We start from the raw sequence: 17915 nt of genomic DNA on the forward strand, positions 1-17915 counted from the left end.
TGATCACAAGCCCTTCGATCCGACGTTGTTTGTCATGGAATACCATTGCATCCTTCTCAATGCATCGGGGCTCGTATGGCTATAAGTATAGATCAATGCTGTCGTAGAAAATAGTTGGCGAATTCCCTTTCTACATCAGCACGCGTAGCTACAGACTAAGTTGGCTGGGTATGCTCCATAATGACCACTCGGACCCTTGCGTTACGTAAAGGATTTCATATAGACCAAGAACGGGCCCATAAAGGGGCCCCAGCATTGTCCGCTTATAAAGTATGAGGCAGGTACTCCGTAGTAAGTAGTATGTATGGGCTCTACACTAAACCTATACGAAGTACATTCATAGAATGTATACACAACTAAATAGTGTACTTTAGGAAGGCCCAATTAGAAAGGTCTTGGATAGTAATAATAAAGCTGCTCTGTGAGGCAGCAATGACTACAGTATATCTACCAGCCTTTTGGTTGCTAAGTCGCCCCTGCAGAGTCCTACATTGTCCGTCAAATCATTTTGACTACTCCATACGGAGTACACCAGAATTACTATGCAGTATAGACGTCTGGCTCTATTTTTATTGACAGTCCTCGGGTGAATTTGACGATCATGAGCCGGGCTCATAAATTTTAAGCATCTAGAAGGTACCTTAAGCAGTGCTTAACAGACGGGGAAGTTTCTATGCTAGCTGAAGGTACTATGTAGTTTATTGGTCTTCTTATCTCGTAAAACTTGAGTTGTATTTGAATATGGGGTAAACTGAGCCGGTTGATAATACTGACTAAGCACATTGCTAAAGCCAATTAAATGAGCAGTACTCCGCAGCACGAATCGATATCTGGTAGCGCTGTGTTCAAGGCATTGTCTTTCCCACTTCTGCTCACCTGCCGGAAACATCGCAGTTTGCCACAGGTGTTCTCTCTTGTCTCTAATTAACATATTTTTTATATAATTTTCGGACCCGTGAAAAATAAGAAAAAATATATAAAAGGGGAGCAAAGGAAAAGAGGGCACAACGCTACCTACCATAACCATGGCGAATGACCTGTCGGAACCCATTCCCTCCCCTGCGCAAGGTGTTGGTCCCATCTACAGACCTGATGGCGAAAAGCCCACAGCAACAGTGTCTAAAGACATACCCTACGAGAATGTCCACGTGCTGCCTCAATCCCCCCAATTGATCGCTCTGTTGACGTAAGATAGAGGCTGAATTAAGATATCCAGGCTGATATTACTGGTCAGTAATGGATGCTAACCTATTCGTAGCATGATCAGAGATAGAAGAACTAGCCGTGCCGACTTCATATTTTACTCAAACAGAATCATTCGTCTCCTTGTGGAGGAGGGGCTCAACCATCTGCCAGTCGTTGAACAGTCAGTCACAACACCTGTAGGTCGCGTCTACCTCGGTGTCAGATTTGAGGGGAAGATATGCGGTGTGTCCATCATGAGAGCAGGCGAGGCAATGGAACAGGGATTGCGGGATTGCTGCCGTTCAGTCCGAATCGGAAAGATTCTCATACAGCGGGACGAAGAAACATGCAAGCCAAAGCTATTCTATGAAAAGCTTCCTGCTGACATTGCAAATCGATGGGTGCTCCTACTCGATCCTATGTTTGCAACAGGCGAGTTTGTCACCATGGGTAGCCGAATTGCACTAACTTTGACTAGGGGGTTCTGCAACACTTGCCGTTGAGGTCCTGAAGGCAAAGGGTGTCCCAGAAGATCGCATCTTGTTTCTTAACTTGATAGCGAGCCCTTCCGGGGTTGCGGATTTTGCAGAGCGATTTCCCAAGCTAAGAGTAGTTACAGCCTTCATAGACCAAGGCTTGGATGATAAAAAGTGAGTCCTTCGAATTTGCAAGGCTAGAAGGACATTGCTGATAAAGACCATTTTAGATACATCATCCCAGGGCTTGGGGATTTCGGCGATCGATATTATACTCTTTAGCCAACAAACAGGTGCTCCCAATCATAAAATACTCTCCGTGATTTGGATCCAATGAATTACAGGCTTCTATCTCAGCAATGTTAGTGATGGATTTCATTCACACAGCATTTAAAGTATAGTATTTTCCACTAGATATCATGACGCGGGAATTTCTTTGGGCCTTCATTTTGTACGTTGCGGTATACTCTAAGCATAGAGTCAGTAATTATCAGCATATGCGTCGACGTGTTCCGCATCCTCGAATCCAATATCTCGAGTGCTGGGAGACGTAGCAAAGTCATTTGAGCGTCTGACACGGGCATCACTCTCCTCATACTTGGTAACAGTATCCTTGGCAACGGCGTCACAAGCATCCACCCAATCCGAGTATACATCAACAGCAGCAGAGAGATCTGAAAGGCATCATAAGCAAGGTCTGCCATATAAGAGTACTTGATCACTAGACTTACAATTTATGCCCGTTTGGAATCTTTGTCCACACACTTTGCAAGACAAATTCCCTAAACCAAGCTTCTTGTCCAGTTTCACGACGATGGAATTTTCGTGGTTGCAGAAAAGGCAAGCAAATGTTGTAGGCAACGGTTCTTTCTAGTCTCCGCATCAGCGACAGCAATTATGATAGTCTTCGAGTCGGTCACCTTTTTGGGTTGCGCTGGCTGCCTGCTGGACTTCTTCCGCTTACCCTGTTGCAAGCAAGACTTAGGAAAGAGGTACATAAATCAATTAATGAATGGCATACCATGCTTCAGATTGACTTAGTAGCCTGGCCTGTGACTAAGGTCGATTATTCGAGGCCGTTAAACGTTTATCACCCGTGCGCGTCACGAGCCTATCGATTCAATGACAGAGCTGGCTTCAGTACGGAGTGTGGTAATGGACAAAAGCCGGCGCAAATCCCCCACAAATTTACCTGGTGGAGAGACGAAAGTCTAGTTAGACGATGTGGTAGTGGCAAACAACTAGATCGTTGTTAGCTGGACTGGGTTGGCACCCTATTCTGGCTGTTTTAGTATCTCCGCAAACAATTAGAGACTTTCTTGGGTAGGTAGGTAGGCAGATATATACGGATTACAGTGGCGCAAGTGTTCAGAAGTTGCATCTAGGCGCAACAACCAGTGGTCGGTAAGTTACTAGCTATGTTAGTAATACGACAATTACTACTAGAACATAGCTAAAGGTAGAAAATCCCAGATCCTGGCTTTCTACGATTTAATGGAAATTATGCAGTCGATTAAAGGAAACCAGTATCCACGAGCAGATACTGCATGAGAGAAAACAAATTCTGCTGCGGTCGTCACACTATACAGCTAAAGGAACGCATTCTGCCAAATAAATAGAACCATAACTACATAGAAGATCTGGGATGAGGCAGTGAAATCAGATATAATCAAGGAGACAGAATCATACATAGCTTCATTGACTGGATTACATGGCCTGGCTCTCATGATCTACTACATATCGAAGTATAGTACGTACCGGGAATAAGCAGACTGGGGGTACCTAGTACCCAGGTGTAACCCGTTTGGGCTACTTATTCCCGGAAAGTACAGCAGATTCCATGGGGTCATAAGGTACGGGTCTGTAACAAAGACAATAGATCATGTGACCTGGGAGGATATCCTCCAATCAGAAAAGTTTTTAACTGAGTTTAGTGGGGAACCCAATATTATGTAACTAGATAGGGCCGACGCCTCGCTTAGCCGACTTTTCTGTGGGATTTCGTTTTCTACTCTTGTCCCGCGATCGAGCAGCGAGCAGCAAGCAGCGACAATCGATTCGACTCACCTCCACCAGAGCGTGTGGTGTGATATCCTAGTCTGTCTTCAACCCGTGCAAGATAGACCTGAGTCGCAAATATGGCCGTTGGAAAGTACGCCAGTGCCTATCCCCGTCCGACAATCGCCTGTTGGAACGCTACCAAGTCGATCTTTGCGCCGTGTTGCTGATATTGTAATAGGAACAAGCGCTTGTCGAAGGGCAAGAAGGGTATCAAGAAGAGGACCGTTGACCCCTTCTCCCGGAAGGACGAGTATTCCGTGAAGGTAGGCAACTAGGATTGAAAATGGGTAGAAGTATGCTGACATGAGTAGGCTCCTTCTACCTTCCAGATCAGAGAGTATGGCAACGCCCCCCTTTACTCGATTGTGACATCTATCTTTGTTTCCGCCTCGTTATCTGCTATTAAAATGTCTGCGCGTGCTCCTGACCAGGGACTGACAAATTCGTTTCAAGTGTGGGAAAGACTTTGGTGAACCGCACCAGTGGTCTGAAGAATGCGAACGACTCCCTGAAGGGCCGGATCTTCGAAGTCTCCCTTGCCGACCTCCAGAATGACGAGGACCATGCCTTCCGCAAGGTCAAGCTTCGCGTGGACGAGATCCAAGGAAAGAACTGCCTGACCAACTTCCATGGCTTGGATTTTACTACCGACAAGCTCCGATCCCTTGTGCGCAAGTGGCAGTCGCTGATTGAAGCCAACGTGACCGTCAAGACGACTGACGACTATCTTCTCCGTTTGTTCGCCATTGCTTTCACGAAGAGACGCCCCAACCAGATCAAGAAGACTACATACGCTCGCTCGTCCCAGATCCGCGCTATCCGCAAGAAGATGACCGAGATCATCCAGCGCGAGGCTGCTAGCTGCACTCTTTCTCAGCTTACCACCAAGCTGATCCCCGAAGTCATTGGCCGCGAGATTGAGAAGGCCACACAGGGAATTTACCCTCTGCAGAACGTTCGTTATCCCGATGACCCTTAAACAGGTATGCAAATCAGCGGCCGTCTAACTCAGATCTAGGTCCACATTCGCAAAGTCAAGCTTCTCAAGTCGCCCAAGTTCGACCTTGGTGCCCTGCTTAACTTGCACGGCGAGTCCACGACTGATGATAAGGGACACAAGGTTGAGAGGGAGTTCAAGGAACAGGTGCTTGAGACTGTTTAAGCCCTGGGTATTCGCTGGTGGTGGATTCTGGTTTCTCTGCCGTCTCGGGTTAACGGTGCCACTGCTCCAAGTACGATAAGTTTATGTTAAAAAAATGTAGTGTCATTAGCCGATGAATGACAGTATATGCAAGTTTCTGTCCTTAACTCCCGTCTCACCAGGCACACCAGTTTGTCTTTGGGCATGGTGGCGCTCATGGTGCAAGAAAGGATATAGACGTTGGTATTTGGTGTTAACTATTCAGGCCATGTAGTGTCTTGTATATGGTTATTATCCATAGTACTTAAGCGAACCAACATTAAAGTTTGATAGATTATCTACTTTATATTACCCAATGCCATGAGGGACTGACTACGAATTTGATTCACCTCAACACTCCGTATTACACCGCAAGTCAACGTGCTTGTTGGAAGGTCCCTGAATTACATAAATCTATGCATAATAAAACATTGAGACGATTTCTTTATTCTTTACTATATCAGTGTTAGACACGTCAGGTTAAGCAGAGGTGAGTGGTTGTAAAATTTTAGGTGCCTCAGGCAGCAATCCTAGAGTCACAGGACGCGCAGAAGTATGATCTACTCGGCACCTTCATTGCTTGGCTGCCCCACACCTCTTTGGGTCCTCACAGTCCCATACATGACCAGCCCCAGGCAACTACTAACCATTATTAAAAAAAATTTACCAGCTACTAAGCGGGACCTCGTGAATATAATAAAATCTTTATAACTATTAAAAAAAGTATTTTATTAATTTATCTTAAAAAGAAGAAACTTATCAAGTATCTGAAAAAGGATAGACCGTATCAGCTATTTAGAACTAGAATATCTCTAATCTAGCTTATCTAGTTCTCTATTTATAAAGAAAGAAAAATTCTTCAAAAATTTTTCTAAAAAATAAAAAAAGGTTTTCTAAAAAATAAAAAAAGGTTTTCTAAAAATATATAAAAAATTATAATATATTTATAAGTATTTATTACTAAATAAGTTTTTATTGAATTTAACTTCTTTAAATTATTATATATCATATAATAAACAAATTTTTTAAATTATAATAATTTTAAATTTATTTATTAGAAGAAACTTATACTAATTGAAAAAATAAATAATAAAATAATAAATATTCCTAATTATTAAGAAAACCTTACTTAGATAGACATGTTAGAATAATTAACGGATAAATAAGATAATATAAAAAATAATATAAAAAATAATATAAAAGATAATTTAAAAAATTATGTAAAAATATAATATATAATCCACATTAAAATAATAAAAATAATATAATAAATAATAAGATTAAAACTAGTTTGAAATAAATTAGAAAATTTATTAATAATTAATATTTTATTTTTTAAAATCTATTAAAATAAAATAATTCAATTTTATAATATTTACAGTTTTTAATAAATTAGATAAGAATAAATTATTTAAATTTTTTAAGAATAAATATAATCATTTATTTAAATTTAATCTACAAACACCCTACTTAGTAAAAAATAATTGATAAATTATTTATATTAAAATAAAAAAGTTTAAATAATTAATAATTTTCTAATTAAAACCAGTGGGCATATCTAAGAAAGCTTTAAATAAAAAAATTCTATTATATTAAATTTTTAATAATAAATTTACTAGTAGAGAGTAGATATTAAATAAAAACTAGATTTTAAAAAGATTTATTAATAAATAAATTAAATAATAGATAAGCTAATAAAAGTTAATAAATTTTTGAGAAATTATATAAGATATTCTAATATTTAAATTAAGAATATTAATAGCAAATTACTCTAAATAATATTATAAATTGAAACTCTATTAGAATAAGTATAAATCTAGTTGATTATCTTTAATAGATATTAAAGAATATATTAATTCAATAATAAAAATTTAGATTTTAATTACATTATAAGATTTTAAATTATTAAATTGTTAAATATCTTTATTTATTTTTATAAAGCTATAATAGTTTTAGAAAATTAAATATATTTTTAAGAAAAAGATTTATTAGATTTTACTAAAATAAAAAAGTAATCTCATAGAAGAAACTATTTAAATTTTGAAAGTTTATTTTATTTGAATTATTTAAATTATTTAATTTATTTAGTAGGTTCTGATCTTAAAAAATACTTAATTTTTCTAACTTATTATCTAAAAAAGTATATACCAGTTAATAAAGATTATAGAAAATTTAGAAAGAATTTAATATTTTAAGAATTATTAGTCTTTTTCTATTTTAAAATTAAATTAATAGTATTGATTTTAAGAAGGCTCTTATTATTTATATATTATATAGAATAATTAATTAAAATTTTATAAATTAATATAAACTAAAGCATATGTTAATTACTTTTTAAAATATTAAAAAGTTTAAAAAGAAGATTCAATACTAATAATAAAAATAGTAGTAAATATTAAAAACAATTTATAGAGAATTTTAAACCTTTTATCATGTTTCATATTTATAAATATAATATTATATTAAGACTCCTATAATAAAACATTAAAATATAATATCTAAGTAAAAGATTTTATTTTATATATTTAAAATATAAAATTAAAAATATAATATAAATAAAAATAAAGTTATATCTTAATTCATATATAATTTAATTAATATATAGAAATTTTTAAAAATTTAAAAAAAAAAGATTTTATAGAATTCTTTATAACGAGTCGAATAGATATTGATAAAACTCGTTCTAAATTTAATTAATTGAAACATTTAATAAAAGCAAAAAATAGATTATTAAAATCTTACTATAAGTATCTACATATTTTTAATAGGATTATTATAGACATTTTATTATTTTATTATTTAAAAATAGATTATACTATCAATCTAACTAAAAATATAGAAAATAAAAAAATAAAAAGCCTTATAAAATCCCTATACTAGATGAATTAATTAGAATTTTTAATACTATAAAGAATAATAATTAGTTTTTTAAAGGAAGGTTTATATAGATTAATAATTCTTATATAACTATTTTAATTTTATTTATTTTGAAATTAAGAAAAACTTATAGTTTTATATAGATTACTAGATCTTAAATTAAACAATAAGAAAAATTATTTGATTTATTATTATTTACTTAAAAATACTTCTAATATATTTTAAAAGTTTATAATTTTATTAAATAAATGTAATATAAATTTTCTAATTTCCATTATATCTACATTTAGAAAGAAGATAAATAAAAGATAATATTTTATGATTATTTTAAATTATTTAAATGATTACTAGTTTTTTCTAAATTTATAAATTATTATAATATCTTTGAGTATTATATTAATTAAATTTTATAAGACTTTCTAGATAAATTTTATTTTATTCGTATTAATAATATTCTTTCTTATATTTATTAATAAAGACTTATTTTAATATTATTTATAAATATAGTAAGTCTTGAAATATTTATAAAAAAGTAATGTTTAAATTAATATTAAAAATATAAATTTAAAGTAATCTTTGCCTGAAGAAAGTTAGACCTCATTAGCTATTTAAAACTAGAATTATACTTATAAAAAAGATATTCAAAAAAAGAGTCTCTAACGAAATAGAGAAATATCTTTTAAAAAAAAGGTTCTAGAAAAATTCTCTAAAACTATATATATAAAAAGATTTATAAAATAATTATAATGATCTATAACTAGCTAGCTTTTTAATAAATTTAGCTTTCTAATAAATTTAAAATCTTTTAAATTATTATATTTTATATAGTTATTAGGCTTTTTAGTCTATAATAATTTAAATTTATTTATTATAGAAGTTTATACTAATTAGAAGAATTAATAATAAATATGTCTAGTAATAAAGAAAATTTTATTTAAATAGATCTAATAAATTAACTAACTAAATAAATGAAACGATTAAAAATATAAAATATTAATGTATAGTATATTATCCCTTAATATAATAATAAAATATATAATGAAATTAAAATTAATTTAAAATAAATTAAATAATTTATTAATAATCAATTTTTAATTTTTTTAAAGATTTATTAAAGCATTTCCAGTTATCGTAATATTTTTTAAGAATTAATTAAAATAAAAAAAACTAAAGCTTCTTATATCTATGATGTTTAATAGAAAGAATAAGAATTGATTTCATAACTAATTTAATATTATTTAAATAAATATTAAAATTAATTAAGAGTTTATTGGTATTTCAAGTAAGTAAATTTAATATATTTCTATATTTTTAAATAAAAACGTCTAAACTAAGATTAATCTATGAATAAATATAAATTTTGAAAGATCTAATTACTAAAATAGATTTAATTAAATATTTAAAATCAATTTATAAGAATCATATCTAATAAAATAATATTAATAAATTATTTATATTAGCATAAAAAAATTAATCATATTAAGTTTTTAATAATATTATTTACTAGTAGATAGTAGATATTAAATAAAATTTAAATCTTAAAGATTTTATTAATAAATTATATAAATAGTAAAGAAGCTAATTGAAATTGTCAGCTGGAATTTCCCAATTCATCAACTGGCTAAATTCAACAAACCAACTGGCCAATCAAATCACCAACTGGTCATCTCTGCAGGAATCGGCCATCTCCAATAATTTGACTTTTACGGGCCGGTTTCCCAGCCAACCAAGTGAATACTCGTGTTTCCCCGCTTATATGAACTCATTATTTCTTCACTATGATCATATTCACTGAAAAAACTTGTTTTCCCCCACTTTACCTTACGTCCTAATGATTTCATGCCTTTCTTGATTTCAAAGCATTCTGATCTAGACCTGATTCTTGATTATTCAGCCTGACAGATGAATGAACATAAATATGGCCTCAATCCTCGTTCATTCACTTCATTTTTTATTCAAGTGATTCAAGCGATTCAGGCAATTCACTTCAGAATCATTTCTTTGATCAAGTACGATCACTTTTTCTTTCCTATTTAGGAAATATATTGAATCCTTCCCTTTGACTACTTTAGTCAATTGTATTCAGAAGATACTAGACCCGATTAGGAATTTCCTTTTTTGGTTTAGTGTCTCCTGGTTTTCCAACAATAATTGTTTTAATATATAATTATATTATTTAAATAAATTAATATTTTAATCATTTTTTTAATTATATGTATGTAGTATTTTATAAATTCTTTAATAATTTCTATTTAACATATTTAAATAATTTTTTATTTTTTGTTCAATAATGAATTCTATATAAAGTATATTTCTTAAATATTAAAAAAACTTTGAAAAGTTAAGCTTTATATAAAATTATTAAGATATTTACTTTATTAACTTCAAGTTAAATTTTTAAGATACATTATTAATACTAATAACATATTTATAAATCTTTAATAAATAAATAATCTTATTTCACGACTGTTATTTAAAAGTTATTATAATATTTAAATTTTTGTAAGATTTTATAATTTTTATTAATAATTTATTTAAAATCATATTTATATTATATTACTTCTTACCTCTCTTATTTTTTATTATTCAATTATTATTTTTTAATAAATATTAATATTTATATATTTTAATCTTACAAAGCCCCGGTATTTAAAAATTAATAGATTTAAAAAAAATAAACAGGATTTTACCCCAATTTATATTATAAAAATATATTTTATTCAATTATTTTATATTTACATAGATTCTCTGGTACTAAATTAAACTATAATATTTTAAATTAAAAACGATTCAGTATTATTTTTTTTTTTAATAGTAGTAATAATATGTTCAGAAAACTCTTAAAATAATTAAAATCTCATTTAATTATGCAAGTTTATAATCTTCTATATGTTAGATTAAAATAAATAAAAAATAAATTTTAAAATTTATAAATCTAGTTCCTTATATTTTTATTAAATATAGAACAGAAAGAGTAAATCTAGTAAATAGTTTTAAGGATTTTTAATGAATTTTAAATAGAATTTAAAATATTTTAATACTAATTTAAAATTATTTTATAAATATATTATTTTTAATAATCAAAAATTTAATTAATATAATCTAGTTTGAATCTAAAGATGTACAGGGTTATCTAAAGTTTAATATTTCTATTATATTAAATTCAAAAGACTCTAATAGTTGGGCTAGTATAAAAATAATTAATTAAAATATTAAAAAAAAATTATTTTCAAAAAAATTATTTTCAAAAAAATTATTTTTTAATCTAAAGAACTATAAGTATATACTATAAAGATTTTATACTTAAATATGTATAATTCTAAACTTTAAAAAATAATCTTATATTTATAAAATAAAGATCTAGAGATATAGCAGCAAAAGATAAAAAGCTAAGAAGATATCTAGATAATAATCTTTATTAATTATTAATATTTTTAATATACTTCATACTTACTTGTCTTTTTTATATGTATTTTATAAGATAGTTTAGATTTTTAATAATAATTATGAATTTTATTTATTTTTAAAAATAATATTACTTTAAAATTAAATTATTAGGGCTAGAATATTCCTGGAAAAGAATTTTTTAAGTTTTTTTTATATAAATAATTATTTAAGATCTAGAAATATTCTATATTTATTAAATCTAAGATTGTTTTTAGTAGTCTTAGATTTAAAATCTTTCTTAGTCTAGATAAGTAATTATTTAGAGTCTAAAATATTTTATATTTATTAAATTTAAGATTTTTTTAGTAGTTCCGGGTTCGGGATTTTCTATAGTTTAAATAAATAAATAAATAAGATTTAGAATTTTTATTTTAATATAATTTAGTTCTGATATAATAATTATTTATTTTTTTAAAAGATTTTTTAATTCTCTAGTTAAACTATTAGGCTTAATTCCATAGTATCTAGAATAGTATATAATTTTAAAGTTAAAATAAAAATTCTATCTATTAGGCTTAACAGCGGTTCAAAAGTTTGATTAATATAAAATATTTTAAATTATAGTAATCAGTAATAATCTAGATCAAAGATAAGATTTTTTAAATTTAAAATATTATTTTTTAAAATAGTAGATAATTATAAGTAGCTTCTTATTATAGATTTTGTAATTATATTTAGTTAAGTTTTGTTTAAAAAGAAGCTATAGAATATAATAATCTATTTTTATTATATTAAAATAAAATTTTAATAAAAATATAATCCAAGATATTGATTTTTATTATTAATTTTTAAATCTAATTAAATAGCTGGAATATTAAAGCTTCTATAAAAAAGTTTTTTATAAATAATTTAAAGTATTTTAATATACAGGGGTCTAGATAAAGAAAATATTCTTTTTAATAAATTATATAAGAGAAGTAATAAATTTTAAAAAATTATAGATAAAATAGTAGTAGAAGTTATTAAATCTCAAAAAGTCTTATATATTTATTATATAAATTAAAATATATTTATTATATAAATTAAAATAAATTATTTAATAATAATCTTAATTTTTAAATCTATATAAGATTTATTATAATCTATAATTAAATCCAAAAACTTGGTCTTAGAAATAATAAACTTATATTTTAATATTTTAATAAAAAATTTAATCTTATATAATTTTATAAGAACTAGCTAGATATGTTTTATATATTATATTTAAAGATACTTATAGATTAGAATATTATCTAGATACATTATATAGAAGATGTTTAAATAGTTTAAGATATATTATTAATATAATATTAAAAAATAACTAAAATTTTTATTAGCTTAAAGAGTATTACTAGTGATTTATATAGACTAAAATAGATATAAAATACTCTTAATTATTCTTATTTTTTAGTAATTTAAATATTATTAAAAATATTAATAATATTACTTTTAATGAAGTAGTACATTTCTTTTAGATTATTTAAGATTTTTTATAAGTAGAAATAGATAGCAGTCTTTAATAAAAATTATATTTAAAATATAGTAATTTATATAAAATCTAAGTTTTTTCTTAAATTTTTTAATAAATAAGACTGGTGAGGTAGTAGATAATAAATTTAAATAAATAAAATTTTTCTTTAGATTTTCATATAATTATTTATTAAAGATTTATAATTTATTCTAGAATATATTATATAAAAAATTAAATAAAAAGATCTTTCTCTTTTCCAAAGTAATAATATAATTATAATTATAATAAAAAACTTTCTTTATTTCTTTAAATAAGAAAATATCTATTAAATCTTTAAACTTATTTAATAATATAGGATCCCTGGTGCTGGAAGTAGATTATAAAATAATATTAATTTAATTCATAATAATAATATATATTAAGTAGTTTTAATACGTATAAGCCGTGTAAGTTATAATAAAAATTAATTATATATTTTAATTTTTTAAAAATGGAGAAAATATAATATATATTAAATAAATATATATTACAATATTATATAAAATATAGATTTTAATTAAATAAATATGTCACGGTGCAACCTCCCCAGCTGGAAAGAGAGAAGTACTGCTAAGCCTTACTGTCAAACATGTGACCCTAGATACAGTTAAAAATCATCTATCCCCTAAATCCTATCTGTAGCCTCGAGCTATATTTTAACTATTATTCTATATATAACTTGACTAATAGCTAGCTTAATATTTAGTTAGAATTCTAGTTATTACTATTACTGAATATTGTTATTCTACTAGAATCTATTATTTTATTATCTTTATCTACCTATATTTTAATACTACGTAGCTTCTTTCTTAGAATAGTAGATTTATAAAATAATTACTATTCTATAATATTTAATTAATTCTAGTAAACTAGATAAATTAGTTCAATATATTTCTAAATGTTTTAAAAAATAGTATAACTATTATAAATAAATCTTTACTTTTACTATAGAGATCGCCAGTAAATAAAACTACCTATAATAAAATTTTAATATATAAAATATAATAATTATATACTAGGTCTAGTAAACTATAAAAATTAATTACTAGCTTGTTAATATTTAAGTTATAAAAAAAATTATTATTAAAAAAAAGAATCAAGTTTTAGTTAAATATATTAAAATTATATAAGTTATTATATTAGTAATTAATATTTTTATTTTTATTTTAAAAATTATTATTAAAAAGCTTACAGCTCCTCCAGTGGAAATAATTATATTAATTAATTTTAAATTTTTTATTTTTATTTTTTTATTAAATAATTATCTGATTTTAATAAATTTAAAAATATTTATTTAAATTTAAGCTACTTTATCTCCTAGATTAAAATAAAAATAAATATTAATTATAATTATTATAATACTATCTTTACTTATAATACTTATATAACTAGCTAATTAGATAAGATTTCTTAGATCTAAATTTATTTTTTTATAAAAGATAGTAACTACACTTTAAATAATTTTAAAAATATTTTAAATATATTTAAATATATTTTTAAAGACCCTGATTATGCCTGTAATATCTAGTAGGAATTATATTATTTATAATAAAAAAATTATAAATTTATTATAAATTTTATTAAATTTAAAAAATTTATTTATAAAATTTATTTATATTTTGATTCCCTAATAACCGCTCCAAAGAATAATATTAATTAAAAATTTAATATTATATTCTTAAATAATGTACTTCTAGAGAAAGATTACTATAATTTAATTTAATTTTTATAGAATCTAAATAATTACTAGTTAAAATATAAATTTAATCTTTAAAACTATCTATAAAAATTAATTAATATTTAATATACTATACCTGTAATTACTAGAAAAATCTTATAAAAGATTTCTATAGAAATTCTTAATTAGAGACTAATTATTTTAAATTATAATTTTATAAATTTATTATTTATTTATTATTTATTTATTATTTATTTATTATTTTCTTCCACATTCTAAGACCACCTGGAAAGAAAGAAAAGAATATTTTTATTATAATTTTAATTAGTATTTAATCTATAATTATTTTAAATTTAATATTTTAATCTAATAAATTAATTATATATCTTATTTATTTCTATTAAAATAAATCTAATTTTTTTTACTATTAATCATTATCTGCACGGGCTAAATCTTTAATAAAAGAAATCTTAAATTTACTTAATATAAGATCTTCTATATTAGTTCTATAATTAAAAATAATAATATTATTAGAATAATTATACTCTCCTAACTCTAGTAAATAATTAAAAAAAACTATACTTAATTTAAATTACTATTAAAATTATATTATTTTATATATTTATATTCTTTCTAATATTATTATTAAAAGATTTTCTATTAAGGAGAAACTTTAGAAAACTAATTTTATAATTATATTTATTATATTAAATTTTAATAATTAAAAAATTATTATATACGCGATATTTAATACCGGCTATTTAATATTATATATTATAGATAAGAGCTAGATAGAGATTTATTATTTATTTTTATATTTTTTAAAATATTTAAAGTTTATTATAAGATTTAATAGCTAAGAAAATAAGTTAGGGATAATTATTTACTATATCTATATAATTTTAAAAAATTATAATTATATAAAAAAATATTTTATTTCTAATTATCTAATTAATTTATTTTTTAATTATACTTAGTCTTCCTTAGCTAAAGATTTATAATCTTTAAATAAATTTTATTAAATATACTATCTAATTTACTAGTCTATATTATTATTAATATTATAATATATCCATCTACTTAACTAAGATTTATATTTTATATAATATTTTAATATATATCTACCTAATATAAATTATATTTTATTTTTTTTTAAAGAATTAAGATATACAACCAGTCTCTATTATAATCTATATAGTTTATATATATTAAAATTATCTAATATATACTATTATTATAAACTAGATTAACACTATTTTATAACCTATTCTTAGTACTGGAGACTTTATACTATTAAATAAATTTAAAGATTTTATAAATATTTTTTTATTTAAAGAAGTAGAGAAGCTCCCTCTTTATTATAACTATAATTATATTATTACTCTAGAAAAGAAAAAGATTTTTTTATTTAATTCTTTATATAGTATATTCCAGGATGAATTATAAATTTTTTATAAATAATTATTTAAAAATCTAAAGAAAATTTTATTTAAATTTATTATTTGCTACTTTACTAATTCTATTTCTTAAAAAACTTAGAGAAAAACTTAGATTTTATATAAATTATTATATTTTAAATATAATCTCTATTAAAGACTATTATTTAATTTTACTTATAAAAGAAATCTTAAATAATTTAAAAAAATATATTACTTTACTAAAATTAATATTATTAATACTTTTAATAATATCAAAATTATTAAAAAATAAAAATAATTAATAATATTCTATACCTATTTTAATTTATATAAATTATTAATAATATTTTTTAAATTAATAAAAGCCCCGGCTATTTTCTAACACTATATTAATAATATATTCTAAGATTATCTAGACATCTTCTATATAGTGTATTTAAATAATATTTTAATTTATAACTATATTTAAATAAAGTATATAAAATATATCCAGCTAGTTCTTATAAAATTATATAAAATTAGATTTTTTATTAAAATATTAAAATATAAGTTTATTATTCTAGAGACTAAGTTTTTGGGCCTAATTATAAGATAAAAAAATTTTTATATAAATTTAAAAAAAATTAAGACTATTATTAAATAATTTATTTTAATTTATATAATAAATATATAATTCTTTAAGATTTAGTAATTTTTATTATTATTTTATTTATAATTTTTTAAAATTTATTATTTTTATTATATAACTTACTAAAAAAAATATTTCTTTTATCTAGATTTCTATATGTTAGGATATTTTAGATTACTTAAAAAAATTTTTATAAAAATTCTAATATTTTAGTTATTCAATTAGACCTGGAAGATAATATTAGAAATTAATATCTTAAATTATATTTTTATTAAAATTTTATTCTAGTATAATAAAAATAGATTATTATATTTTATAATTCTTTTTCTAAGAAATACTCTCCGACGGAATATAATTATTAAATCTATAATAAAAAAATATTTATAATTATTTATTACTTTAAAAAATAATATCCAAAACTTAAAAAAATTTTATCTTTAATCTAGATTATTATTAATTATTATAATTTAAAATATTTTATATTAATTAAACTCCTAAACTACTATTAAATTTAATAATTAGAATTATATACCGTTCCGAGCGCTATAGAATTAAGTCTAATAGTCTAACTAGAAGATTGGAAAATTTCTTAAAAAAAATAAATAATTACTATATTAAAATTAAATTATATTAAAATAAAAGAATCTAGATTTTATTTACTTATTTAAATTAAAAAGAATCTTAAATCTGGAACAACTAAGAAAGATCCTAGATTTAATAAATATAAAATATTTTTAAATTTTAAATAATTATTTATTTAGACTAAGGAGGACCCCGAACCTAAAATTATTAAAAAAAATCTTAGATTTAGTAAATATAGAATATTCTTAGATCTTAAATAATTATTTATATAAAAAAAATTTATAAAAAATTTTTCTAGGAACACCCTAGCCCTAATAATCTAATTTTAAAATAGTATTATTTTTAAAAATAAATAAGATTTACTATTACTACCAGAAACCTAAAATATTTTATAAGATATATATGAGAAAAACAAATAAATATAAAATATATTAAAAATATTAATAATTAATAAAAATTATTATCTAGGTATCTTCCTAATCTCTTATAAAAAAAAGATTTATTATTTTATAAAAATTATTTTTAAATCTCCGACCATAATAAACTAAAAACTAAATTAATTTAATTAATATATAATAAACTATTCTTGAGACATACTAGAAGATTTTATATATATAAATTCTTAGTTTAAAAATATTACTAGCCCAACCTCTACTATTATATAAAATAATAGATAAAGAATTATTATATTTATTACTATATTATCCTATTTTAAAAGATTAAATAAGATATTTTAAAATTAATATTAATTTTTAAATATATCTGGTAGGATATATCCATAAATTTTATTATATATTTTTTTAAAAATTAAGAATATAATATTATATTAATAATTATTAATAAACTTACTAAAATAAAATATTTAATATTTTATAGTTCTACTGCCAATGCTGT

At 24.3% G+C, this 17915-nt stretch overlaps 3 protein-coding genes across 3 annotated transcripts; 2 read left to right on the forward strand and 1 right to left on the reverse strand.

Moving 5' to 3' along the window:
- Positions 1–1025: 1025 nt before the first annotated feature.
- Positions 1026–2198, forward strand: BO80DRAFT_498632 (uracil phosphoribosyltransferase; the record flags this gene model as incomplete). The annotated part of the gene is made up of 4 exons (XM_025724141.1): positions 1026–1186; positions 1259–1617; positions 1664–1835; positions 1892–2198. 4 exons carry the CDS (start codon positions 1026–1028, stop codon positions 1941–1943), a joined length of 744 nt encoding a protein of 247 aa, XP_025579998.1. The 3' UTR covers positions 1944–2198.
- BO80DRAFT_371682 (transcription elongation factor 1 family protein) lies at positions 1901–2792 on the reverse strand. Its single transcript, XM_025716491.1, has 4 exons — positions 2683–2792; positions 2582–2626; positions 2393–2531; positions 1901–2335 (listed from the first exon to the last, which is right to left on the reverse strand). The coding sequence occupies exons 1-4, from the start codon at positions 2683–2685 to the stop codon at positions 2142–2144; spliced, it is 381 nt and encodes a 126-aa protein (XP_025579999.1). The 5' UTR covers positions 2686–2792; the 3' UTR covers positions 1901–2141.
- A 986-nt stretch (positions 2793–3778) lies between these two features.
- On the forward strand, positions 3779–5232 carry rps1 (40S ribosomal protein eS1). The gene is made up of 5 exons (XM_025718476.1): positions 3779–3813; positions 3901–3985; positions 4034–4059; positions 4176–4677; positions 4741–5232. Exons 1-5 carry the CDS (start codon positions 3800–3802, stop codon positions 4882–4884), a joined length of 771 nt encoding a protein of 256 aa, XP_025580000.1. The 5' UTR covers positions 3779–3799; the 3' UTR covers positions 4885–5232.
- Positions 5233–17915: the final 12683 nt, after the last annotated feature.

Source organism: Aspergillus ibericus (assembly GCF_003184845.1).
Source record: "Aspergillus ibericus CBS 121593 unplaced genomic scaffold BO80scaffold_2, whole genome shotgun sequence".
Lineage (NCBI taxonomy): Eukaryota > Fungi > Ascomycota > Eurotiomycetes > Eurotiales > Aspergillaceae > Aspergillus > Aspergillus ibericus.

Excerpts from the sequence above, each read along its gene's own strand:
- rps1 (XM_025718476.1), top strand. Across the intron at positions 3,986-4,033 it reads AGGACGAGTATTCCGTGAAG|GCTCCTTCTACCTTCCAGAT; the intron begins GTAGGCAACTAG and ends TGACATGAGTAG. Across the intron at positions 4,678-4,740 it reads GAATTTACCCTCTGCAGAAC|GTCCACATTCGCAAAGTCAA; the intron begins GTTCGTTATCCC and ends ACTCAGATCTAG.
- BO80DRAFT_371682 (XM_025716491.1), bottom strand. Across the intron at positions 2,532-2,581 it reads AGCCAGCGCAACCCAAAAAG|AAAGAACCGTTGCCTACAAC; the intron begins GTGACCGACTCG and ends TGCGGAGACTAG. Across the intron at positions 2,336-2,392 it reads ATTCCAAACGGGCATAAATT|ATCTCTCTGCTGCTGTTGAT; the intron begins GTAAGTCTAGTG and ends GATGCCTTTCAG.